General features: G+C 48.1%; 2 protein-coding genes across 5 annotated transcripts; one reads left to right on the plus strand and one right to left on the minus strand.

Moving 5' to 3' along the window:
• Positions 1-383: 383 nt before the first annotated feature.
• On the minus strand, positions 384-16830 carry C18H20orf96 (chromosome 18 C20orf96 homolog). 4 transcript variants are annotated; one of them, XM_010993877.3, is made up of 11 exons: positions 16334-16826; positions 16001-16049; positions 15306-15423; positions 11376-11488; positions 7283-7441; positions 4964-5063; positions 3925-4082; positions 3743-3844; positions 3516-3602; positions 2705-2823; positions 384-858 (listed from the first exon to the last, which is right to left on the minus strand). In XM_010993877.3, exons 1-11 carry the CDS (start codon positions 16351-16353, stop codon positions 798-800), a joined length of 1086 nt encoding a protein of 361 aa, XP_010992179.1. In that variant the 5' UTR covers positions 16354-16826; the 3' UTR covers positions 384-797. The 4 variants fall into 4 exon arrangements, with proteins under 4 accessions (XP_010992179.1, XP_010992181.1, XP_010992180.1 ...); XM_064475799.1 differs by lacking the exon at positions 384-858 and having other exon boundaries at positions 2720-2823; positions 3756-3844; positions 16334-16830; XM_010993879.3 differs by lacking the exons at positions 11376-11488; positions 15306-15423 and having other exon boundaries at positions 385-858; positions 16334-16824.
• A 3133-nt stretch (positions 16831-19963) lies between these two features.
• Positions 19964-22934, plus strand: ZCCHC3 (zinc finger CCHC-type containing 3). Its single transcript, XM_010993876.3, has one exon. The coding sequence runs from the start codon at positions 20218-20220 to the stop codon at positions 21442-21444; it is 1227 nt and encodes a 408-aa protein (XP_010992178.2). The 5' UTR covers positions 19964-20217; the 3' UTR covers positions 21445-22934.
• Positions 22935-27299: the final 4365 nt, after the last annotated feature.

The raw sequence follows: 27299 nt of genomic DNA on the forward strand, positions 1-27299 counted from the left end.
GAGAAGGTGGCTCTCCGCAGCTCAGGCACACCCAGAAGGGACTGACCACGGGAGGACACCTGCCAATGGCCCTCCGACCCTGTAACTGAAGCCACGAGCCCCTGTGTGAAGGGGGCCCAGGCGGCACACCTCTAAGTCCCCCACAGAAGAGTACGTGGCAGGGGATGGGGTCAGCTAGGCCCTGAGGATGAGTTTGTGCTCACGTCCACACACAGTGTGGGTAAAGGCCATGAAGCTGTGGAAAGACAGGCAGACAGCTGGACTGGAAGAGAGATGGCCAGCAGCAATGAAGGCCCAGCAAGTTCCCAGGGGGATCAAACCCAAGGAATCTCCCCACCATCCCAGCACCAGCCTCAATGGGTCTGGGCACCAATCAGAAGGGAAAGCTGGGCCCCACTGCACCAGGGATGGGGGCGGCTGGGGACTCAGGAGACTCAGGCAGGGGGGTCACTCCAGCGTTTCCCGAGAAGCGTGGAGCCCCAGATGCCATCAGCACAGTTGCCCACCCCTGATCTTAAGACAAAGTCCATTCCTACCTCTGCTTCTCAAGGCCTCGCTGGGAACCCCCCAAGCACTGGCAGAGAACAAATGCAAATCAAGGTTTATTGGTAAATAGGACTTGACTAGGAATTCCTACCTCGCCCAAGTAGCAGCACCAACCAGAAAGGAGGGAGGGAGGGAGGGAAGGAGGAACTGCAGATCAGGAGCTGAATGGGGGCGTGGTCTTGGAAGGAGAGAACTCAAGACTCCAGGTTGGGGAAGAAACCGGGGGAAAGGGTGGCCCAAGGCCCCAGCATCTAGAAGGGCAGCGGCTCTTCCACAGGGATGTTGAGGATAACGTCCATGTCCGGGGTGCACCTGGTGGCAAAGAGCAAAGAGGGGTGTGAGAGGCCAAGCAGGGGAGCCCTGCTTTTTAGAACATTGGTGCTGGGAGGGAGGGGTACAGCTCAGGGGTGGAGCGCATGCTTGGCGTGCACCAGGTCCTGGGTTCAATCCCCAGTGCCTCTGTTAAGGGAAAAAAAAAAGTAGAACATATACTCAACTGGGGAGCCCCATTCCAAAGCAGAACCTGTGACCATGCAGCGCCAACACACACACACACCAAAATGAAAAAGGAATTGGTTCAGCAGGACCCGTGTTCCCCGACAGAGGTCTGAGGTCAAGAGGGAGCAGGAAGTCAGCTCTGAAATACGAGGGGCCCCTCAGGACAAGCACTTTCTGGAGTCAGAATCACAGCTCCTCCTCTCTGAGCCTCCCTCCTCCCACTGGCACCTATGTAACAAGCATTCACTATGTGACAGACCCCAAGCCAGCCTCTGTGTCCTCATCTGTCAAATGGGGGAGTAATTTCAACCTCTGTCCTCAATAAAAGGATTAAAGGAGATGGTGCTGGCAGGTAACATGGACTCAGTAAATGACAGGTGTTAGTCTGTCCATCAAAGTAGCAAGAGCAATGGGTCCCCATCTGCGCTATTTTCCCATCTCAGTGATCAGCATGAACATTTATGAGGCTCCAGGACATCCTCTCTCTCCTCTCTCTCTCTCTCAATCTTTTCATTTGGGGGAGAAATCATTTTTTTACTTTATTACTTTGGGGGGGTAATTAGGTTTATTTATATTTATTTATTTTAACAGAAGTACTGGGGATTGAACCCAGGACCTCATGCATGCTAAGCACGCACTCCACTCCTGAGCTAGATCCTCCCCCATCCCTTTCAGTCTTATTCCAAAGTGTTCAGAGCTCAGACAGGGACCCTGGCTGCCTACTTACCACACCCCTGAGACACCAGCCTCAAAATGCTATTCCTTCAGTTCCCCACTGAGCCCCCTTTGCCTAGTGAACTCCTACACATCTTCAGACCTCAATTCAGAAATGTCCCATTCTCAGGGACACCTTCTTTGATGGCACCTCACCATCCAGATATGCTCTCCCAGGGCCATATCCATCCCTCTCCCTCAGTGGCTCTGGGCTCAGCTGCGACGTGATATGTCTGTGGCTCGTTATCAGTTAATGTCTGGTCCCCTCCTTGGCTCCACAGTGGCAGAGCCAAGGGTCATTTGCACTCACAGTGCCTGACTCTGTAGGCACATCATAAATTACACAGTACTTTTTAAGGAAAAGAAGAGGAGAATGAAGAGGAGGAGGCAGCGGAGGAGGAAGGAAAGGAAGAAGAAGAGACAGACACAGAAGCTAAGAAGAAGAAAAATAATCTGCAAATGGCAGGCCATCTGGAGAGGCGCGGCCTGGGGGGACCCCCAGCTCAGACCCGGAGAGCAGAGAACTGGTTCTGGAAGGAAGGAAGTTCTTCTTTGGGGCCCTGGATTCTGCCCCACAAAGAAAACATCTTTTTCACCTTGCAATGTGTCTTCCAGACTGTTCTTCCCTGGAGCCAACCACCCCACTCAACTCCATCTTCCTAAACAACCCAGGAGCTTAGGGGTGCACCCACTTGGTTGAAACATGGAATCTAGGAACTGGAAGGGTTCAGAGAGATTCCCTAACTCAGCCTTCTGGGCACAGATGGGACACCCGCAGCCCAGAGATGGAAAAGGGCACATCCGCCACACGGTCAGTGGCAGGGCTGAGGCACAATCCCAGGTCTCCTGCCTCCCTGCACAGGGTGCTGCCTTCCCTGAGAACAACGAGCTTCTTCAAGCCCAGAGCCTGGCTGGTTTAAGAGGCAGCTGCAAAAGGATCACGTACTTGGCTCTCCGAAGCAGAACGTCCGCAAATACGATCTCTCGGGGTTCCCAAATCTGAGCCTGGAGCTGTTCCATCTCGGCCCGTAAGATGGGTATTTCCTTCTCAAACTGGTCCATAAACTGAGGAGAGCAGGGGAGGGTGAGAAGTCCCCAGCCAAAGGGAGAAAAGTGCAAATTAGATGAGCAATAAAGACGTCGAAGGAAATGTCCTGGGCTTTGGCACTGGGACTCCTGGACTCCAGGGACGGGCCCCTCTGTGCAAGACAAGGCCGGCTCATGATTACTGACTATGTTCGATGGTGCTGGAAAGGGTGAGGGGACCGTGGAGCACAGAGACAGGTTGTAAAGGGGTGGCAGTGCTTCCTAATGAGAATGAATGCGGCTGGTGGAGATGACAGAGGCCATTCACCCAGAAGACAGATGAAGGTGCAAGACAATGAAAATGATGGCGAGAGGGTGGTGATGGCGGAGTTTGCTAGCACTGGTCATGAGTGATGGTCAATGAAAAGAATTCAGAGGTGAAAACAGGGGATGCGGTGACAGTAGTGATGGTCGTGTGAGTGATGCTTGGTGATGTTGCTGATGGGTCATGACCAGTGGTGGTGGTGAATGAGCCAAGGCCTAGGCCAGCACTAATCCCCCTCTCAGATGAATGACAAGGGACATTAATGGCACTGCCAAGATGGAAGGCTAACACCAGAGTTAGAGACCTCGTGGGTGCCAGATCAGAACCAGCCTGATCCAGGGGTCCTGGGGACCCCCCACCCTCCTGCTCTCTCCCAGAGGGGACCACCACCTTCATGCTCACTCACTTCTCTGAACTTGCCCATGCACTTCAGTATGGCCTGGCTGTTCCAAGTCTTGTACAGGAGAGCCTCCTGGTTAGCATGCTGGATTTTCTGTGGAGGAAGGAGAGGTCTGGCCCCCAGTCTCTACCATGCACTGGGTGCCAAGGTGAGGGTGTGGGGGGCCTGAAGGCAGAGGCCAAGGAAAAAAGCAGGGCTGGGAGCAGGACCGACCACAGTAGCTGGCTACCCACCACCACCAGAGACCTCAGCAGTTTTTTCTTCTTCTTCTGAATCTGGTTGGACATGGACGCCAAGACCATCCTGCACACCTCTCTCAGGTCCTCCAGCTCATCCTGGGGGTCAGCAAGGGAGTGTTGGGCACCAGCCCTGTCTCCCACATGATCGGGCGAGGCCAGGCCAGGGGCCGACCTACCTGCTGGCTCTCCTTCATCTGCTGCAGCTGGTGCCCAAGGTCGGCAACCTGGACCGACTTGATGGGATACTCACGGTCCTTGTAAGTGCTCACGAAGCTCAGCTCCTCGTGGGTCTTCTCGATCTTGGCATTCAGCTGCTCCACCTGCTGCTCCAGGTCTGCAAGGTCAGGAGGGACAGAAGGCAGGTGCGTCCCTCAAGGACCACTCGAGGGAGACCCGAGAGGCAGAGCTCTCCTTGACCAACAGACTGGGGTCTGGGCTGAAGTGAGCTCACGCAAGGCTAGGAGGTGGTGAACAGTTAAGCTCTTTACCTTCGCAGAAGAGGCAACACTGGGTTGGAAAGAAAGTATCCCAGTGCAGGATCCCTAGACCAGCCCCAGCTCTGCCACTGACTCACCACATGACCCTCCCTCTCTGGGCCTCCGTCTCCTCATACAAATGCTCCCAAGTCAACAAGCCCAGGGAGATGGCGCGACACTGGCTCCTGAGACATGACCAGGGCAGGATTAAGACAAGTCTATCCTGCCGTCCTCCATGGAAGGGATCCCCAGTGTCTGAGGCAGCCTGACACACTGCCCCTCCCCTCAGGAGGCTTCTGGTCTGCTTGGGAGAAAGAGACCACAGGTTCAGCAGGTCTGAGGCCAGTGACCTGTCCCAGCCACTGACTCCCAGAGGGACCTTGGCAAGAAAGAGGTGGACTGGGGTTGGATTCTGGGTCCTAGCTGTCTAACCTTCCATGGACTACTTCACTTCCCTTAGCCTCAGTTTCTTCATCTGTAAAATGGGAGAAGGGTCCAAGTCTCACAGGTAGTTGTAATGATGGAGAGCAGGCCCATAGAGACAAGGCACAGAGGGCCTGCGAGTGCTAAGTGCTGGATAAGTAAGCCGGTAGCCCTGCACCTTCACAATTCCACCTGCCTCAGAAGGGAGGTGACGGGCCTGATGGTTCCCGAAAGGGAGGTGCCTCCAGAATGCCCAGCCACTGACCCCCCAACAGGACTAGGGGAGCATCAAGGTGCTGGCCCCAGGGATTCTTACTGTGTATTTTGGATTCCTCCTTCTCCTCCCACTCCTGAAGCTCACACTTCATCTGCTGCAGCTTCTTCTGGTTGGAGCACTCCAAGATGTTGATGATGGTCTGTGGGCGGGGGGTGGGGGGGTGGTCAGCTCACCCTGAGCCTCTGCTGGCATTGCCAGAGCATGGGCTGTCCGGGGACTCAGCACTTCCTCAGGGGAGTTCCCAAACCCAACCCCACTCCCAGGCCCAGGAACCTGACTAGAGGTCAGAAAGCCTTCATCTGCTGCCCCCCCTGCACCCCAAACTCTCCCGCTTCCTGCCACCCGCCTCAGCAGACGGCCCCACCATACACTCAAGCACCAGGCATTGGTCCCTCCTCCCTCTTCTCACCCAAAACGTGCCAAGTAGAACAGGTTTACTCCCCAAACAGCCCGCGCAGCCATGCCCCTCTCTCCACCCCCAGCGCCACTGTCTCATTCAAGTTCTCTTCACCTTCTGTCTGAAACAGCACAACGGCTTCTCCTAACTCGTCCTCCTCTGACCTCTTCCCCACATGGCAGTCAGAGTGCTCTTTCTTGAAAAAACAAACAGCCGGCCACATCCTTCCCCTATTTAAAGCCCTCCAAGGGCCCCCCTCTGCCCTGTAAATGAGGTCCAAATTACTTACCCTGGCTGACAAGGAGCCCCCCGACCCAGCCCGGGCTGACCTCCCCTCTCTCTCTGACCCCTTCCTCACACCTGACTGTCCAGCCACACGGAGCGCCATGTGGCTCCTTGAGCCAGCCATGTGCCTCTCCCCTCAGGCCTCGTGGACCCCCAGCCTCTGCCTGGGACCAGCGCTGCTCTCCACCAGTCAACACTGACTTCTGCAAGTTTCAACTCAATCATCACTTCCTGATCCTCCATGTCTGTGTTACAAGGCCTCTCCTACCTCCCCAGGTCCCCATCCCCATCACAGTCCACACAAAAGGCTTTCTAACTGCCTGTCACCCCACTTGAATGAAAGCTTGATGTGGACCAGGTGTCTCACTGGGTCCTGTTTCCCAAGGGCCCACAAGAATCAATCCAGATGAGCAAGACATAAAACAATGGAGGAATATCAGACAATAACTTTGTCGAGGTTTGGAGAACATGTTTGGTCTCTGTTATAGATAGAATTGTGTCCCTCCCCAAATTCATGTGTTAAAGGGCCAATCCCTTCCCCCACAGTCCTGTATTTGGAGAGAGGACCTTTAGAGAGGTAATTAGGTCAAAAGGGTGGGGCTCTACTCCGGAAACTAGTGTCCTTCTAAGAAGAGGATGAGGCACCCAGGGCTCTTGCTCTCTCTCGCCCTCTCCCCCCCAACACACACACACATACAGAGGAAAGGCCAGATGGGGACAGAGCAATAAGGAAGCCATCTGCACCCCAAGGAAGGACACCAGACACCAACCCCGCCAGCACCTCAACCTTGGACTTCCAGCCTCCAGAACTGTGAAAAAATAAGCTTCTATCATTTAAGCCACCCGGTCTGTGGCATTTTGTTGCGGCAGCCCAAGCAAACCAATGAAGACCCCAAGATGTCGGAATTTCTCTTCGTCTCAGAGGCTCCAGGTAAATTCAACTCCTCTCCCCGCCAGGCAGACTGCAGTCAGAGGGTAACTGCTTCTCCATTAAACCATTTTCTCTGACTCTTCTCCAGCCAGAATCCCTGATCCCCTGTGAACTTTCAGCCCTCCCATGGAAGTCTCACCAACCTCTCCCAGAGAAGGCTGTGGATACTGGGCTCTCTGCAAATCACTCTTACCCACAGGCCACGAGCGCCACCACTGGGTGAGGGTGATAATCCTAGCATTGTGGAAGGAGCACAGATCCGGGTGTCAGACTGCCTTGGTTCTGATAACAATCATGCCCACCCCACACGGCTGTTGTAAGGGTTGTGTGAATACACACATAGTATTACTCCGTGTTAGTATCTGCTAACGGTGCTGGTGGTAGCAGCTAATTTCTCTTACACCCCTACTGTGTGCCAAGTACAATGCCTCTTTGGAGTGGGTGCTACTGTGCCCCACTTTACAGAGCTCAGAGGTTAACTCAAAGTCTTCCAGCTAATAAGTGTTGGTTGGGATGAGCTCCCCACCCCCCCGCATCCCAGTCTGATTCCAAAGCCCAGGTAGGTTGGGGCGGGGGTTGGGGGCAAGGTGTTAAGATTTATGTTCCAGATGGAGGAAGCAGGAAGCAGCTTATGCTACAGGCCGGGAGAGGCGGGGAGAAGGCAGGAGAGGGCGCCCGAGCGCTCAGGAGGGCGGCGGCGCAGAGGGCAGAGGCGGGGCTGCCGGGCCACGATGGAGGGTCTCACCGAGAAGACGTCCTGCTGCTGCAGCATCACCCGCACTTTCATGGCCGAGCTCTCCTCCATGTCCTGGATGGCCTTCATCAGCTCCACAGTGAGCTTGGAGAGGAAGTCTTCGTGGTTGCAGAGCTCCTGGTGTGAGATTCGCCGGTTCCTGAGCATCGTCTGCGGGCAGAAGGACAGAGAAGGGAGGCTGTGCTGCGCGGGGCCGGCGGGAGCCTCCCGGAGCCTAGGGACCAGTTCCCTCCCGACGGACATCCGCCGCCTTGTGGCCTCAACTAGTAAATGCCACCCAAGTTGGGCGGCGGTTCCCCATTGTCTGCAGGTCAGAGCACCTTTAACTATTTCATCCATTCTGAAACGCCAATTTCCCCATAATTTTACATCTCTACAATGGGGATATGTCTTACAGTTGGTGGTGTGTCACAATGTAATCGATAAATATTTCATTAGCGGGTAATTAAGATAAAGGTGTGCCTTATTGTCTATGGCTTCTTATAATCAATGAAATATAGCAGTGGTAACAGTTATAGAAAATGCCCAAGTGGGAAAAGAAGGTGGCCCAGGAGATGAGCCATGTCTGGAGAAGAAGCAGGAGAGGCAGAATGGATGATAATCACTACCATTTCTCATCAGGCAGCTGAGCTGAGGGAGGACTTGCATTTCATACAACACCGCTGGGGATAAGCATCTAAGGGATTAAGTGACTTGCCCAAGGTCACCCCCAGCAGGTACACATAACCTACAATAACAGTAACAATGGTTGAGAGTGTGGCCTCACTCAGCCCATGGCACACAGTATCAGTTCACCCTCCAACAACCCTTTGCTTACAAACTCTATTGTACTAACAAGGGGAAGTTCAGCTAGGTTAGATGACTGCCCTAAAGTCACACAGCCAGAAAGCAGTGGCACTGAAATTCAAAAGGCAGACTGCTGACTCCCACTGCCTGTCTTTCTGCTACACTAAGACAAGGAATTGAGTGGGCCTAAGGCTATAAGGCGTGGCCGGACCTCACCATGATCAAGACTTGGACTTTAGGCCTCTACACACCTTGCTTCAAATCCCAGCTCTGCCACTTACCAGCTAGCTAAGGGAACCTGGGCAAGTTAGTTCACCTCCCAGAACCCCATTATCCTCATTCTGTAGGTTAGGAAACCAAAACCCACTTCAGAGAGCTGCCATAAAAAATAAATGAGGTTAGGTTCACGATTAAGCCGCTTAGTGGCAGTGCCTCGCACACCCGGCACACATGCAGTCACCTGTCATCATTCTTCTTTATTCCTTCCGTTCTTCCTCACTTGTCTGTCCTTTGCTAGAAACTACCCCTTTCTAGCCCTCAGCTCCCATATTCCTCACACAATAAAGAGAGTAAGAGGATGAACGCACAGAGGACTTATGAGCTGGAAACTGTGCTAAGCACTTAGCGCGCGCTCCCTCATTTGGAGCTACCATTAGCCCCACTTTAGAGAGGCAGAACTTGAGGGTCAGAGAGATTTGGGACCTTTCCAAGGTCACACATAGCACGGCTGTTGTCCTGGAAGTCTGGGCTCCTGGCCACTCCACTATCTTGCCTTCACATCTCCAGACCAAAACATCTCCAAATATGGCCCACTGGGAACAGAAGCATCTTGTGAAAAACACCAGTCTCCAAGCCTTGGGCCCAATGAGCCCTACTCCCAGGTGATTCTGATAAAGTGTAGACCTCGGCTGGAGAAATGGCTCTTCCCTGACTCCTAGAATCTAGTGTAGAAGCCTGCTTTGTGTCCCCCCCAACCCTTACCCCAATTTGTAATTACAGAATTACAGTTTGAAATTATCTCCCCCTTTCCCAATTTCTTTTTCTCCTAGGACTTATCACCACCCAACATAACCTATTTTCTTATTACCTTGTTTCTTATCTGTCCCCGAACTCGAATTTCACAGCCAGGAGGGCTCTGAAATTCTCTGGGCTTTGGCTGTTTGGTCACAGCTGCATCTCCAGCACACAGGACAATGCCTGGAGCTCCGTAAGTATGGGCTGTATAAACTGCTGGGTAACTATTCTTTGGAGTTTTTAAAATTCATTGGTTATGTGTCTTCCCACTAAAGTATAAGCTCCATCACAGCACAGATTCTGAATGCCGTGTTCATGGCCGTGTCCCCAGCATCGAGCACAGTGCCTTGGACGTCATGGGTACGCTCTCAGGAGTTGTTGATCGACTAAATAACTGACCTGAGGCTAAGGGGCAGAGTCAGGATTCTACTCCATCTCCAAGAGGACAAACCAGCTGGGTAGTTTCTACTTCCTTGCTCTGTCTCCCCCTCATTCCCGCAGTCCAGTCTGGCCTGAGCAGCAACCAAGACTCCTGTGAAAACCTAAGTCAGATCACAGCCCTGCTCTACTCAGAACCCTCCAGGGTCTTCCTGCCTTACTCAGTATAAAAACACAAAGCCACATCATGGACTACAGGGCTGTATACAAGCTAACCCTTTCCCGCCACAACCCACTATCTTTCCTCCTCATCACCAGCTCCACCACACTGACTTTGCCAACCTCAGGGCCTTTGCATTTCCAGTTCCTCTACCTATACCACTCCTCCCTCAGATGTCCCCACCTTAGTGGCCTCCTTTGATCACTCTCCTAAAAGTCATAGTTACTCCCTCCTCTGTGCCTCCCTAGTTCCCTAACCTTAACCCTTCTACTTCTTCATAGCTCTTATCCTCACTACACATATTATATTTTTATTCGCCTTGTTTATTGTCTGTCCCCCCCAACAGAATGTGAGCTCCCCAAGGTCACAGGTCACATTGCAGGTGAATCCTCACACTCAGAACAGGGCCTGGCACATAGTAGGTGCTCAATAAATATTTGTTGACTCAGCAAATGAATGATTACAAGAGACAGTGTTAGGAACTGGTAAGGAGCACAGGTTTTAGAGTCAATTGTCCCAGTTCACACTGTGTATCAAACAAAAACACATCAACCTGGCTAAAGTCAGGATAAAAATAACATTGGAAATTTGAGTTACTCCTTTAAGAAGGCTGAGCTGCCTCTAAACCATTTTTGAAAAATTGAAGCTTAACGGGAAAAAAGGTTTCAAAGCAAATACATTTTTTCCTAGTTCTTTATATAGTAATCATTGTTCATTGAGCTATTAAAAACTTGCTTGGGGGGAGGGTATAGCTCAGTGGTAGAGTTTGTACCTAGCAACAAGGTCCTGGGTTCAATCCCCAGTACCTCCATTAAAAATAAATAAGTACATAAATAAAAGACAAATTACCTCCCCCCAAAAAAAAATAAAAAAAAACTTTCTTGCAGAAGAATTCTTCTATAGAATATATGTATATATATATATGTATGACAAACATGCTGTACACCAGGAATTGACACAATAGTGTAAGCTGACTATACTACAATAAATTTTTTAAAAAGTATTCTTCTATAGTATTTTGTAGTATTTATTGTTTTTATTATTTTACTTTCTGCTATGGACATTAAAGACCCCTCTTCTTTTCAAATACTTCCAAACAATGTTCAGAAGCCATTAAAAACAATGAATGGTGAGAAAAATCAATTATCAAAAGTTCTGTCAGTCACTGTCACAAATTGAACAGGAAGCTCCTAAGCCTTGCTTCAAGGTGCACTGTATTCCATAAAAGGTTAATTTCCTGGAAATTTTTTAAATGAACAAGCCACCAGGACTGTGCTCCTCATACAGTACGATCAGAAGTGATTCTGATCGTTTTCCTGAGTCTTAAACACAACAGCCAACACTTCGGTTAACTGGCTGTGACTCCTGGTACTGCATTTTCTAGCTGTGTGATCTGGTGCAAGTCATTTAGCTCCCTGCACCTTGGTTTCCCCATCTGTAAAATAGGGATGATGCATGCCCATGGAGTTGCTGTGAGGAAAAAAAGAGTCAAGTCAGGGGGAGGAGTATAGCTCAGTGGCAGAGTTCAATCCCCAGTACCTCCATTTAAAAATAATAATAATTTTAAAAAAAAGAGTCAAGTCGGGCACCCATGAGCAACTCAGTGCATGTTTGTTATCACATTTCCCCCCCCTCCCAGCTGCCTGCTGCCAGGCCCTGTTGCCTGTGGGAGGATGTTCCCCATACTCTAATTAGCTGGATTTTGGTCTGTGTCTTCCCAGGGTCCAACTTCCCTCTGCACGGTCCTAGTGGAGTCCTCAGCTGGCTTGTCATCCACAAGGTGGGCTTGGACTGCAAGCCTAGGGCATGGGAAAGGGCAGAGAGAGAGTGAGGGTAGAGCAGGTCTGGGATTAGGTCCCAGGAAATGCACCAGCCATGACAGATAGCCCGGCCCCAGCCCCATCCACTCCCAGCCTTATAATGCATGACAGTCAGACAGAGGATGAAACTCACATCCATCCATAAGCTCCCCAGCCCCACTGTGGGCCTGGTTAAGGGATGGAGAAGCCACGGGACTTTCATGTACCACAGTGTCTGTGGGTATGAACAGAGGGGAGGAGAGGGGTACAACAGACACCCCCAGTCTCTCCCACCAAGCTGGCCGGTGGCAAGGTCAGAAGGTGCAGGGGTTAAGAGCAATAACTAATGAGCCAGAAAGCCTGGGTTTGAATCTGGGTTCTGCAGTCTCCTAGCTATGCGGCCTTGGGCAGATCACATGACCTTCTGTCCCTCAGCTTCTCCGTCTGTATAGGAATAATCATCATGCCTACTTCAGAGGGTGGTCGTGAAGATTAAATAAGAAGTTACTACACTTTAAGTGTTTGGAATAGTGCCTAACACATATCCAGTGCTAAATATAAATTACTATTGTCACTGTTACTACTAATGACCTGAGAACTGGGATCAGGACCACAGCATCAGATAAAGGCCCAGGAGCCATGCAACATGCCAACTCGCTGTCCCTGAAATATGTGTAAAAGCTGTGGTCCTGCCAGATACGAAGTATACAAAGATAATTCAGATCAGAATAAGGCATTTGGAGGGCACATTCTTAGAATCCCTGCTTCTCTCGGCATGCCCGGCACCAGCATGAGATAAATCCCCCAAAGCATCACAAGGGCTGCCACTGCCTTCTCAGCCCCCACCAAAATCCCTGTTGGAGGTGCAAGCCAGTTCATTTCTGAAAAATATTATTTCCTTTATAGATCAATTCCCTTAACCCTGGAAAATTTTTGTATTATGAATTGAAGTGATGAAGTAAATTTAAATAATTTTGTATTAAAATTATGAATTGTCTGTACATATCTGGCATTGAATGGTATTGCTTGAGAGATGGAGTGACTAATAGACTAATTTGTGGGAGAAGGGTATAGCTCAGTGGCAGGGTGCGTACCCAGCATGCACAAGGTCCTGGGTTCAATCCCCAGTACTTCCATTAAAAATGAATAAATAAATAAACCTTATTACCCCCCCAAAAAATAGATTAATTTTACAATTCTAATTTAAAATGTGTCAGTGAGATTTTGATTTAGATTTGTTTGAAGCTGGAAGGTTTAAACACCCTTATTAAATGTGTATAAATTACCAAAACTTTTAAGAGAACAAAAGAGTACCCATATTTAGATGTTTATTTATTAGATGTACAAAGAATTACTTAAATGCCAGGTTTTGTTAATTAGAACAAGTGAAATATGTGAAAATGAAAATGAATATATTAAATTTTTAAACATGGCTTAAACAATTTAGGGGAATTTAATTAACCACGTTCCAAAACCCTCTTTACAAGTGTTTATAAAATTATAAGATTTGTAAATGGAACTTAAATACTTAGGAAGATTTGTAGCTTTAATAATGAGTATTTCTTTTCATTAGTGGTGGTAGCCCTGGTTTATCTTTTTTTTTTAATTAAACTTTTTATTTTGAGATAAGTTCAGGTTACATGCAGTTTCAAGAAATAATACAGAAAAATCCTATGTTCCCTTAATTCAGTTTCTCCCATTGGTGGCATCTTGGAAAACGAAGTACAATACCACAACCAGGACACTGACGTTAAGATGGGCAAGATAGAGGACATCTCCACAACCACAAGGATCGCTTCTGTTGTCTTTTATTGTCACTCCCTCCCCCTACCATCCTCCCCCAACCTCTGTCCCTAATCCCTGATAATCACTAATTCTCCATTCTACAATTCCATCATTTCCAGAATGGTATGCAAATGGAATCATACAGTATGTAACTTCTGAGATTGACTTTTTTCACTCAGCATCTCTGGAGATTCATCCAAGTCATTGAATATATCGAAAGTTATTTCCTTTTTATCGCTGAAAGGAATTGCACAGGATGGAATGGATGTACCATTGTCTGTTTAACTCACTCACCTGTTAAAGGACATATGGCTTGTTTCCAGTTTGGGGGTATGATGAACAAGGCTGCTATGAAACATTCATGCACTGGTTCTGAAGTGACCGTAAGTTTTCACTTCTCTGGAATAAATGCCCAAGAGTGCAACTGTTGGATTGTTATAGGAAATGTGTGTTTAGTTTCATTAGAAATGGTCATATTCTTTTCCAGCGGGGCTACACCATTTCACATTCCCCTAAGCAGTGTACGCAGGACCCAGTTTCTCCTCTTCACCAACATTTGGTGTTATTACTATTTTCCATTTTAGCCATTCTGATGGGTGTGCAGTGACACTCATTGTGGTTTAACTTGCATCACCCTAATGGATAAGGATGTTGAACACCTTCTCACGTGCTTATTTAGCACCTGTACGTCTTCTTCAGTCAAGTGTCTCTTTGTGTCTTTTGCCCATTTTCTAAGTGAATTGTTTTTCTGTTGAGTTTTGAGGGTTCCCAGTATGTTCTACAAAGCAGTCCTTTATCAGATATGGTTTGCAAATATTTTCTCCATGTCTGTAGCTTGCCCTTTCATACTTTTAACAGTCTTTCGCAGAACGAAAGTCTTAAATTTTGATGAAGTCCAAGTTATCCATTTATTTCATTTTTCTTTTACAGATCCAGCTGCTGGTGTGAACTCTTCATCTGGCCACCAGTCCCAAAGATTTTTCTCACCTATGTTTTTTCTGTAAGTTTTACTGTTTTACATTTGATTTTGATTTCAGTTTAAATCCACATTTTGAGTCAATTTTTGTGTAAATTGTGTGACTTAAACTGACATTCTTTTTTTCACCTATGGATGTCCACTTGCTCCAGTACCACTTGTGGAAGAGGCTTTCTTTCCTCAACTCAATTGTTTCTGCACCTGTGTCAAAATCACCTGGGTAAGTTTGTGTGGCTCTATTTCTGGTTTCTCTGTTCTGTTCCATTGATCTATATGCCAATCCCTCTGCCAATACTATGCTGTCTTGATTACTATAACTATATGGTACACATTAGTATCAGGTAAGATGATTCTTCCCATGTTATTCTTCTTTTTAAGTTGTCATCTATTTTAGGGCCTTGCTTTTCTATATGAATTTTAGAATAAACCTGTCCATGTCTACAAAAAGCCTTGCGGGGATTTTGATAGGAGTTGCATTAAAAACATGGATCAATTTGAGAACTGACACCTTTACTATGTTGAGTCTTTCAATCCATGAACATATAGTACAGTTTCTCCATGGATTTAGGTCTTCTTTGATTTCTTATATCAGCATTATATAAATTTCAGTGTACAGATCCTGTACATGTTTTTTAAAGTTAATGCCTAAATATTTCATTTTCTTTGAAGTGACTGTAAATGTGTTTTTAATTTTGGTTTCCACATATTTATTGTTAGCATATAGAAATGTGATTGATTTTTGTGTGTTGTGCTTGTATCCATTAACCTTGATAAACTCACTTATTACTTCTACTTTCTTTTAGATTTAGTAGATTCCTTAAGCTTTTCTACAGAGACAGTCATGTCATCTGTGAGAAAGATTACCTCCTCCCCACAAGATCCACAAAAGTACTTTGACATAAATGAGAAATAAGCTTCTGTATTAATACTTGAAATCTGGGATTGTTTGCTGTAGTAGTTGGCCTACCCTGATATAAATGTTGCCACCAAGGGCCAAGAGCATCCACTCTATCCTGTCCCCAACTCCCACTCCAGCGCCCAAGTGCCTCTGCCCACCTGGCTGGACGGTTGGCAAAGTCTTCATTTTGCTTTTCTTAGTGTCAACCGTTTGTAGGATTGGAGGCAGAGTAGATGGCTTGGATTTCTGCTTGGACCGCTGCCGTGGAACATAATCCTACCAGACATAACACAATCAGTCACACAGCCTGGTGGGTTCAGATCCCAGCTTCACCCCTTATAGATATCTGCAACCTTGACTAGGTGGTTTTATCTCTCTGAGCCTCAATTTTCTCATCTGTAAACTGGACCTAATTATAAAACCTACCTCCATAGGTTAGTATGAAAATTCCAAGAGACGACATTTGTGAAGTATGTGGTAAGTGCTCCATAAATGTTAGCTATCACTTTTTTATCAGCCAGCCAGAATTTACAAAGCACATCCAGGCTAGGAGGTACAAAGAACTGTGAGAAACAGGAGGCATGGAAAAGACCCAATAGGAAAGCAGAATAGCAATCAGAGATAAATAAGAGAGCAACAGAATATACCCTTACATCCTGATAAGGTGGTGAGAAAAGTGAGGTCAGAGGCACACTCCGGGTCCCACAGCAAATGTGTGACAGAGCCTGGCCTGGAATTCAGGTCTCTGGATTCTATCGCCCGGGACAGTCACGCCGTGGGGGTTGAGGGCAGGCGGACTGCAAGCCCATGGTCAGCGAGCCCCCCACACCTGCCCTAGCCCTCCTGGACTTACCAGAACCTGGAACTGGTGGGCTGTGGAGTAAATCCCAGCGTGGCTCTGTCTGGAAAGAGTTGGAAAGAACTCCCATCATTCCCAGCCCATGGGGCTGCAAGCGGCAAACGTTTGCAGCGGAAACAGGCGATGGGTCTCAAATCCGAAAGCGCAGTTACTATGGACACAAGCCCACCCGGAGCGGAAGAACGCGAGGAAAAAGCAGTCTAGAGAGAAATGGGCAGGGAGAGGGCGGGGCCAAGACCGCGGGAGGCCACCTGGCGAGGACCAGCCGGGGCAAGGTTGGGGACACGCATGCGCACGCCAACAGCCCGCGCTACTCCTTTCACCTACTTTGGGAAGACGCGCGCCATTGAGGAAAATGGAAGAAGAGTCCTCAATCCTTGGGGCCTTGATCTTTGGGGATGCCTATTTATTCGGCTTCACCAACTTTCTTGTCTCAACGTGGGTCGCGCGGCAACCAGGGCCACTCAAACATTGCAGGGAGACCTGACGCTCCCTCTCCCGTCTCCGTCTCCAAGGAAACGGACGCAGACTACTGAGCGCCTTGAGGGACTAACATCGCATGACAAAATGTAGCCGTCTCCGCGTTCTTTTCAACGCGGTTTCAAATTCCCTTCAGCTGGCCCCGCCTGTCATGCTGAAGAATTATGCCATATTTCTCCTGTCATCAAACCACCATCATTTCCTTCTCCATCGTTACTCTTGCCTGATAACGTTGCTTCCTATTTCACTAGGAAAATCGTGGAGCTCAGTAAACTCACAAGTTCACATCACTTCATTTACCCACCTACACACCTCCCTCCTGTAACTATGTATAAACTACCTACTGACACCGAATCCTACAGTTGTGGACTGAATCCTGTCCTCTCGCATATTCTCTAAAATATCCCCCCAACAATTCTCCCCACTTCTCCATCATCCTCTCCTCTGTATTATCCTCAACGCTTTAGCAACATATTTTAATTTGTTCTGTTTTTTTAAAGTGACCAGTTCCCATCCAGCTACCCTCTCATTTCTATTTCACTTCACAGCAAAACTTCTAGAAAGGTTTGTTTCCCATTCCTTTCCACCTCTCCAACCAGGATTTCACTCTCCACCTCTCCACCTAAACTGCCCTTGTCAGGGCTGCCAGTGGCCTCCACTTTGCTAGACCCCGTGGTCACCTCTCAACGTTCATCTTTCTTGGTCCGCCTGCAGCGTTTGACATAACAAATCACTCCCTTCTTGACACACTTTCTAAACGTGGTGTCCAGGAAACCACTCTCTTGGATTGCTTTCTACCTCCTTCGCTTTTCCTTTACTGGTTCCTCCTGGTCTCCCTTTATTCCTGGGTTGCCCTAGGACTGAGACCCAGCCCTCTCTGTGTCTCTATCCATACTTTATCAGTCCACTCATGCTCCCTTGCAGTCTTGTGACTTCAGATGCCACCTCTACCCAGGTGCCTCCCAGAGTCACATCTCCAGCCTTTCCACTGAATTCCAGCCACATACAACCAGCTGCCTACTCAACATCTCCACCTGGGCACCTAATAGGCAACTCTGACACTCGACCTTTCCCCAGAAACATTTTCTCCTAACTCATAATGGCAACTCTCTTCCTGGAGTGACCATTAACTCATCTTTTGACTCATCTCACATCCCACCTCCAAATCTGTCAGCAATACCTTCAAAGTATGTCTGGAATCAGACGACTTATCACTACCACCACCAGTACAAACATACACCCCACTTTCCTTTCACCCCTGGACTATAGTCCCTGCTGCCATCCTTGCCCCACTCCAGTTCTCTCTCCACACCCCACATTTGCCAGATAGAGCATAGATTTAAAAGTGCATTCCAGGGGGGAGGGTGTAGCTCAAGTGGTAGAGCGCTTATGCACAAGGTCCTAGGTTCAGTCCCCAGAATCTCCTCCAAAAATAAGTAGGTAAAGAAATAAACTTAATTGCCTCCCCTATCCCCCACAAAAAAAAGTGGTAATGTCTAGGTCTCCAAAACCTGCTTCTCCTTTCAAAGTCCATATCAAATCATACCTCCTCCACAGGCTCCTAACTAGCCTTTTAATGCTAGGGTCATAAGTGGGGAGACTCATTATTATAACATGGCAATGCTGTATAAATGCAATGCAAGTCTAATTAAAATCCCCAAAAGTGGTTTCCTGGAACTCAGCAGGCTGGTTCTAAAATTTATACGGAGGATCCAAATATAGCTGAGACAATCTTGAAGAAGAAGGAGAAGGAAGAATGTTTCCCATTAAAAAAAAGAAACCAGAGTTCAGACTTCTCTTTAAAAACAGGAAGATCTGGCCACAGTGGGAGCAGTAATCAGCTGGAGTTGACTAGTAACTGCCCCTTGAGATAAGTTCCCCCAGCACATTTCCTTATTTAAGGCACTTCCCTGACCCTTGTAGATATTTGATTGTGTGCTGGTTAGCTGAGGTGGAGAGTTAGGGTAAGAGGAATAAAAGAGATTATTTAAAACGCACAGGTTGTTTTGTTATGTAAATATCCTCCTCAATGAAAGAGTGGAATGTGTGAATCTGACCTTGTTTCTGGTTAACGATCTGAGTACTATCGATCTATCGTGGGCATGTGTGGTAGAGAAGTGATGGAGGAAAGCCCCTGAGGGGTTATGAAGTGAGGGAACTGGAAGGTTCAAGCAGCACAAGAATTGGAGATGCTGAGACCAAAACTGGAATTGGGGTAAAGGGAAACATCTTAAGAAGTCACAGGGACTCCCAAACTAAGTAGAACTGCAAAAGAAATAGGAAGGAATCCAACACAGGCAGAAAGGAAGAATAACCTTTTCTAGAAATCCATTGTGGACCAAGATCTTTGACACATGTTATCTCCTTGAATACCCACATTAGTCCTCTGCAAGTAGATTTTAATATCCCTTTGTTATGGATGAGCAAATTGAGCTATGAAAACTGAGGTCATTGCCTCCCCCACCACCTGTTATCAAGCTGAGATCTGAAGCAGTCAGATTAAAACTAGGGTCTCCCTGACTCCACAATCCATCTTTTCTTTCACTAAAGCTCACTGGAGCACCCTGAAATCCACGCAGGAATGGTAAAGAAAGCAGGATGACAAAAGGTGATGTTAACCCCATCCCCTCAATCACCCAAGTTTTATCTGTCTTGCTGAAGCACCAGTTCAGACAGATGAGGGAGGAGCAGAGAGTCCAGTGCTAACTTTAGTTCGGGAACCTGTGTCTTTATGAGGTTTCCTGTAAAGTCTGATCAAAACAGTCCTTGATCCACAATATCAGAAGCAAAGACGGAGAATAAATACAAGCCACCTACGCATAGGGCTGCCTATTAACTCCGCCACTTGGCCAAGTGATTTAAACCCTATCTCCAAGCCCCTGCTTCCCGTGAAATGGGTATAATTACAGCATTGTTTTGGAAGATTCCACGTTATAAAGCTTGCAACATGCTTAGAACCGTACTGGGCACATAGCGCTCAACAGAATTGTCATCATGAATATGATGGAGGTCTTGTTTAAAAATAACGCCATATGACTCACTTGGAAACTTGGAAACGTATCAAAAACTAAGGACTGATGGATAGAAGTGTAGTATGATAAAGTACAGTAAAATGTTAATGATAGAAAATTAAAAGTTAAAAAGTTAAAGGTAAAATATTCACTGCAAAATTCTTTCAACTTCCTGTATGTTTGAACATGCCCATAATCCAACGTTGTTAAAATAATGCATTGTGATCTGCTTTGGAAGGAGGGAAAGCCAGGTTTGTCTTTCTTTTTTTTAATTGAAAAACTACAAAAATGAAAACAAAATGGGCGAAATCTTCCTCAGTTCTGTCCCGCCTTCGGGCTGTGGGCCGTTAGTAAAGCTGCTTGAATGAAATCATCGAAGACCGCTTGCGAAATACCAAATCCTCGAGAGCGAGGCCCAAGGCTGCCAAACCCTCGCAAGGGACAGGGACCCGCTCCAAGCTCCCCGTCCAGCTTCGGTGCGTAGGTGTGGCTGGAGCGAGCAGTGGCGGAAACGCAGCCGGGCCGTTGTCAGGGGGCTCCCGGCCGGCGCTGGCCTCAAGTAAATACCTTCGGCGGGGCGGGGGAGAGAAGCATCGAATTTCAAAAAAAAAAAAAAAAAAAAAAAAAAGCCCAAACCCCCACAGCTCCGGGCGGGCGGGCGCGCGCGATGGGCGCCCTTTGGCTGCGGGAGCGAGTGGAGGATGCTGGGAAGGAGGTAAAATGGCCACCGGCGGCGGCGCGGAGGAGGAGAGGAAGAGGGGGCGGCCGCAGCTCCTGCCCCCCGCGCGCCCAGCAGATCGGGCCGAGGAGGCCGAGGGCGGCCGCGAGAAGATGGGCTGGGCCCAGGTGGTGAAGAACCTGGCCGAGAAAAAGGGCGAGTTCCGCGAGTCCCGGCCGCCGCGGCGGGAGGAAGAAAGCGGCAGCGGCGCAGGCAGCGGCGCGGGCAGCGGGCTCGGCGCCTCCGCGGGCCTGGCGCCGCCGGGCCTCGGTGACTTCCCCCCGGCCGGCCGCGGGGACACGAAGGGCCGCCGGAGAGACCCGCCCGGCGAGGCGGCGGACGTCCGTAAGAAGAAGGGCTCAGCCGAGACGGGTAGGAGGAAGAAGGCGGAGGGGGCGGCCATGGCGGCCCCCGCCAGGCCCGGCGCGGCCGAGGACGCGACCGAGCGGCTCCCCCAGGACGAGCAGGCGGCGGCAACGGGCCCCGCGGTGGGCCCGGGCAAGGGCCGCTTTCTCGTGCGCATCTGTTTCCAGGGAGACGAGGGCGCCTGCCCGACCCGGGACTTCGTGGTGGGCGCGCTCATCCTGCGCTCCATAGGCATGGACCCGAGCGACATCTACGCGGTCATCCAGATCCCTGGCAGCCGCGAGTTCGACGTGAGCTTCCGCTCGGCGGAGAAGCTGGCCCTGTTCCTACGCGTCTACGAGGAGAAGCGCGAACAGGAGGACTGCTGGGAGAACTTTGTGGTGCTGGGGCGGAGCAAGTCCAGCTTGAAGACGCTCTTCATCCTCTTCCGGAACGAGACGGTGGACGTGGAGGACATCGTGACCTGGCTCAAGCGCCACTGCGATGTCCTGGCCGTGCCGGTGAAAGTGACCGACAGGTTTGGGATCTGGACCGGGGAGTACAAGTGCGAGATCGAGCTGCGCCAGGGGGAGGGCGGGGTCAGGCACCTGCCCGGGGCCTTCTTCCTGGGGGCCGAGAGGGGCTACAGCTGGTACAAGGGGCAGCCCAAGACGTGCTTTAAATGTGGTTCCCGGACCCACATGAGCGGCAGCTGCACACAGGACAGGTGCTTCAGGTGCGGGGAAGAGGGGCACCTCAGCCCTTACTGCCGGAAGGGCATCGTGTGCAACCTCTGTGGCAAACGAGGACACGCCTTTGCCCAGTGTCCCAAAGCAGTTCACAATTCCGTGGCAGCTCAGCTAACCGGCGTGGCCGGGCACTGAACACCCGCTTGCCTGCCACGGTGAACACAGAGCCAGCTTACCCCTTCTTAAGTGCCAAAACTTTTTTAAAACATTTTTTAATCGTTTTTGAAGGAGATTTTCCTAAACCTACAAGAGACATCTCGCTCTGCCTTCCTAAACCGAGTTTACTCCACGTCAGCCTTTCCTGAATTTGGTGACTCTGTCATCAGTAACACTACCGAGAACTGTCGTGTGCAGATATGTCACCCCTTCCTTTTTTATATTTTGTTTTTATATTTGTATTGGGGGATTTTTTTTCTGGTACCTTTTACTCCCCACGCCTTGTCGTCTTCCCATATTTTCACCTTGTGGGCTGCCATGTTCGCCCTTACGCCCCAGCGCTAGTGCGCTGCATTAGGGCCCAGCACATGGTAGGCACGCCACCATTGTTTGTTGAATTGAGAACATTGTTGACTGTGGCTTCTGTCAGGGTGTCTATCTTTTGCAACTCGTCCCTTCCCCTTTTAATTTGCTGCTTCTAATCTATGTGGTCTGAGAATTTGTGAAACCAGTGTTGTTAGAAGTGTATGTAATCTGAGTCAATAAGCTCTGAATGGTGGCCAAGGGCCTCTCTTACGGCATTAAAATGCTTGGATTTTGTGACAGCGCTTTTTGTGGCTCAGAAGCCATTCTTCACAGAATCATGGAATCTAGAATTTTCCTGCTGAAAAAGATGGAAAAATTGATTTTGACCAATCTCTGGTTTTCCAACCGATGAAACAGATCCAGAGAGGTTAAATGAATATGTCAAAATCACACCGCTGTCTGGTGCCAGAGCTAGCCTAGAGTAGAGTTCCCTGCCCCCAAGCCTGGTGCTCATTTCACTACCTCTCACACTTCACAACATTTTCCTCAACACTTGAGGGTCCAGAAAGTCTGTTCTCCAGAATAATGAGCCCAGAAGAATGCTAAGAAATCAACTGGGGGAGAAAGCAGAAGATTTAGCTGGGGCTTTTGAATTCTTAGGAGATACGGAAGGGACAAAGGAACATAATCCAGGATGTGCTCCTTGCTCCTTGGGGTACCATATCTGGATTAAGGTGGGCCAGGTCCTCTGTGGCCTAACCCTTCCCCACTCATTGGCATCAATGAGAAATAGAGGTGCTTCTGAGTAAGGAAACCTACCAAAGGTTTACATTTGCACCTTAGCCTCAGTAGCTATAAACCCCAGAGAAGCAGCTCACTGGAGCTCATCTGCAACCTCCTGACTCTAAAGAGAAAGGCAGTTTTAACCGGAATTATTGTAAGTGAGCTGTTAACTCTAAAATGTACTTGTGAACTAGGCAAGCAAAAGGGCATTGGGCCAACTAAGTGTTACAAGTTAAAGTAGAAAAGACAGTATGCTGCTTTTTCTTTTAGTTTTTTGTCTTTCCTCTGCTTTATGTTTTGCTATTTCCTTGTGGCTTAGAACGTAAAATCGATTGTTAAAAGTTTTGTTCTGAATAAATATTTATCTTTTGTATTACTAACACTGCTGCACTATTTCTTTTCCCATTGTTAGATGCATAGGTACACAGACTCTGGTTTCAACCCAGGCTTCCTACACACCATTTGTTTACCCTGCAAATACGTACCCAGCCCCTGCAGGCAACACTTAACACCTACTATGTTGTCCCAGGCCCTAGGAAGTTGTTATCTAGCCCTGTGCATCACAGTCACTTAGCACACTGCTAAGCCCTAACTCAGCTCCCAGGAATCAGAATCACCGGAGTGAGTGAAAATATTTCTAGTAAGCACCCCCAAGCAATTCTGATGGGCAGCCAGGTTTGAGACCACAGTTCTGCATGGTACTAACATGAGTGAGAGGAACTGTGCCCTGGAGATTACAAACCAGTGAGAAAGACCCCAGGTAAGATGTCACTTCAGCATCTTAAAATTATTGTGTTCTGGAATTGGATACACAGTATTCATAGGCTTAAAAAAAATGCCATCTCTTCCTGCTATAAGGGAGGAAGAAAGAAAGAGTCCAGGAAACTTCCAATAGAGCTGAGTCCCTCCTCCAAGCTAGCGCTAGAAACCGCAGACACAACCGTCTGACAGATTTTCTAGCTCTGAGATGATAGGATGATCTGATCGTAAGAATTAGTGTCCTCAGTGTATTGATTCTCTGACCCAGTGATTTGAGGATGTTTCCAGAGTTGACCTGGTGTGGTTGAGGTCTGGTTGGCTCTTGGAAATCCTGCCTTTCAGAGCCAGCTCAGCCCTTCTTCCTGTTTCCCAAGGCAAACACGCTCTTTCCTTCCCAATTCCCCCTCCTGTCCTCTCTCTCCCCCTCATCTTTCCCGTCTCTGCCACAGGTTACCCTCCCTCACAGGGCTGGAGGCTGGGAGAAAGCCTGCATTCATCATCGTCCCTGCCCCCTTCCTCTGAGCAGGCACTGTGCCAGTGAGCCTCCTTGGAAGGAATCTTCCCTCTCTCTGCCCCTCCCCCCAACCAACTGGAGAGTGCAGAGGAAGAAATGGTTTCCCTACCCATCCTCCCCCCCCCCCCCCCCAGGATCTGCTCCAGGGCCTCCTGCCTGCTCTGGGGATTGAGCCACTGGCTGGAGCGGAACAAACCTCCCCCAGCTTCCTCTCCTGATCTCACAGCCCCCAAATTACAGTCTCCCACTGTTCATGGGCCCCTAGTGGGGGAAGTGTCAAGATTCCCCAGACTGAGTTTGGCTGATTTAGCTGACATTCATTCATTCAGCTTTCAACAATCCTGAAGGCTATGAGAGCCAGGCCCCATGCAAGATTCTCTGCATTCACCCATGAATAAGATGGTGTGCTCTTGCAGAGTGAGATACAGATAAGTAATAAGCAGTTTTTCAAATAATATTAAGTATGTTTAAATGTTCTGGAAGAAGACTATAGAATTGTCTCAAGCATAGGTCTCCTAGAAGAGATGATGATGTCTTGACTGAAACCTGCAAGATGAAGACGAGTCAAGAGAAGAGGGAAGACATATCCAAGCAACAGATAGCAGCCTGTGCAAAGACCTGGAGGCTAAAGCACAGGGCATGTTCAGGCTGGCTAGAGAGTCACAGGAAGATATGTTTGGGAAAAGTCCAAGAGAAGGTGACACAGGGCTTATCAGTGTTACAAGAGGCTTGATTTTGTCCTAACACCCTCCTCTCTAGCCGCCTCCATTCCATTCATTCATTTAACACACTGTGTTTTAAATGCACCATCTCTTTTAAGGCAATGGAATACAGCAAAATAGTCAAGTCCCCTGTGTCTCAAAGTCTAGAGTCACACAAATACATAGTTATAATCTATGATAATGCATTGAAAGAAACAGATGGAGTGATACGTTTAACAAGGAAAACTGATCTGGTCTTGGGGGATCGGGGATAACTTCCCAGACAAAATGTTTGAACTGAGATCAAGAGTATATAAAGAGTTAATTGAGAGACGAGGTGGGGGTTTAGTGGTGGCCATGGTATTAGCCTACATTTGCCTACGGGGTAACAAATATAACAACCCTATAGTGGGAGGAGGCATGGCCAATTCTAGAAAACAAAAGTAGTCCAGTGCTCAGAAACAGAAACCATTCTAGGTATTGAAGAAAGTGATGGTCTCTAGGCTGGAATGACTCCCAGAACACCACAGAACTGACCTACCAGTGGAGATACCACCGCTTTCATAGTCAGAAAGGAGCCAGGAGGCCATCACTGGAAAGGCTGAGTTTGAGGACATACTGCGGAAACTGCCACCAAGGACAGGATGCCACTGCCAGTGTTACTGCTAGAACAGTGAAATGCCAATTCCTTGAAGTCAGAGACCATATTCTAGTGTCTCCACAATCTTACCTACAAGCAAAAACAACTAAAATTGTTTGACTTCTGCCTACTTCCACCTTTCAAACCTCATGCAAGTACACCTAATTGCTGGAACCTTAGCTGCAAGGGAGTCAGGAATTATTTTTGCTTTTCAGCATGTGAGGCACAGAAGACACATAAAAAGTGGGACTGGAAGCAATCCGCCAACTGATCACATCTGATACAGCCACTGTGGCTACAGTGCAGAGACGGGGAGGGAGATAATGCTACAAAGTAAGGCTGGAGATCTTGAGGGTGCTAGGCAGCCTGGTTTAGAATTTGAGTCTAAGAATGACGAGGTGCCACTGAAAGATTTTTAAGCAAGGAAGTGATAGATCAGGATAATATTCTTAAAAGCCCATTCATAATACTTTGTAGAGAATGGGTCGGAGGGAAGCCCAAGTAGGAAGCAGTCCAGTTTACCAAGGTGACAGTTGAGGGTACCTTGGACCTGGATGATGGAGATTAAGAAAAGCAGGCAGGGTCAAGAGATTTTTAGGAGTTTAAATCAATAAGATTCAGACACAGGCTGGAGGAAAGGTTAAGTACCAAGGATGACACCCAGGTTTCCAGCTTCTGCAATTGGGTAGATGGTGGGGCCATTCCCTAAGTTGCAAAACAAAGGAGAAAATCCAAGTTTGGAACAAAGGTCTTGAGTTTAATTTTGGCTGTGTTGAGTTTGAGGTATCTATAGAGGATGTCTAAGAGAAGGTGTGGAATGGATGTTTCAATATCCATAGGTCTTAGGTTCTAAGGAGGGTTCTGGGCTTGAGAAATAAACATGGATGTCTTATAGCAATGGTTTTCAAACTGTTTAACTGCATCGCACAAGTAAGATATACATTTTACATTGCAGCCATCAGACACATACATGTGTATACTTATATATAAAGCAGTAAGTTTATATACATAAAGAAATAGAATTATCCCTGTGGATGGTATGCTCTGATATTTTTTATTCTATTGCTTCATTCTTTTATAAATGCTTATATGACCCACTAAATTGATTTTACAATCTCCTAATAGGTCATGAGAAAAAGAGTAGGAGAGAAAGATTATATCAGCTTAGATCATATCTTACACAACTCTGACATGGGACAGTTTTCCCTGATGGAAAAGGAGATCGTGACAAACTAATAAAGGACAGCCAGAAAGGGAAAAGGAAAACAGGAGCGTAGAGACACATGAACCAAGGGAGACTAGCTACAAGCGGCAGGGATTAACAACTCTCAAGTGATGCAAGAGGTCAAGGAAAATTGGCCTTCACAAATGTCAAGATTTGGAAGTCAGGATTGAAGACTGCCCACTGGATTGAATAATGTGGAGGTCATTGGTGAAGGCTGTTTTGAGTGTTGGAAGAAAGAAGCAGACTAAGGAACAAATAATCTTCCTAAAATGCCACCTAGCACTCTGACTCTTTTACTCCCTCTAGGGCTCCCTAATTGCTCTGGAGAGACAGCCTAGTGTACAACTTTTACAAGAGGCTTCAGGGATCCTTTGGGACCTTATTTTCCACCAGAGTGCCCATTACATCGCTTCAAGTCAACTCCAGATATGGCCAACAAAGAGCAACCAGGAGGAAGTCAGTATGGTGGAGGCTGGGGTGGTACAGGAGGAAGCTGAGGGAGAGCAGGAGTCAGATCATACCAAGTTTAAGGTGGAATCCCACAAGAGTGTCACCAGACCTGGACAAAGCCAGTGGCTCCATACAGCATGACTTGCTGGCTAGTCAATATGGCAAAGAATATTTGGGGAAGGACGTGTTTCATGAAAATAAACAGATACATTATGGAGGAGAATGCAAACTTTGCAGACTTAAAACATGGACCAACATCTTTGGAAAGCAGTTTGTTTGGCACTTTCTCTTCAAATTTTAAATTCACATAATCTTTAACACAGCAATCATTTATAGGAAATGAATCTATAGCTGAAGTTGGACACATGCACAAAGATGTATGTTTCAAGATGTTCACTGTAGCATTACTTGCAGCACCAAGGACTGGAAACAACCTGGTTATCTATCAATTATCTA

The sequence above is a fragment of the Camelus dromedarius genome, chromosome 18, assembly GCF_036321535.1.
Source record: "Camelus dromedarius isolate mCamDro1 chromosome 18, mCamDro1.pat, whole genome shotgun sequence".
Lineage (NCBI taxonomy): Eukaryota > Metazoa > Chordata > Mammalia > Artiodactyla > Camelidae > Camelus > Camelus dromedarius.

What these genes read in the sequence shown, in the direction of transcription:
- C18H20orf96 (XM_010993877.3), bottom strand. Translation starts at nt 16,353, where the DNA reads ATGGCGCGCGTCTTCCCAAA. An exon ending in ATGGCGCGCGTCTTCCCAAA is followed by an intron (nt 16,050 to 16,333) that starts GTAGGTGAAAGG and finishes AACTCTTTCCAG; the next exon opens with ACAGAGCCACGCTGGGATTT. An exon ending in AGCAGCAGGACGTCTTCTCG is followed by an intron (nt 5,064 to 7,282) that starts GTGAGACCCTCC and finishes CCCCGCCCACAG; the next exon opens with ACCATCATCAACATCTTGGA.
- ZCCHC3 (XM_010993876.3), top strand. Translation starts at nt 20,218, where the DNA reads ATGGCCACCGGCGGCGGCGCGGAGGAGGAGAGGAAGAGGGGGCGGCCG.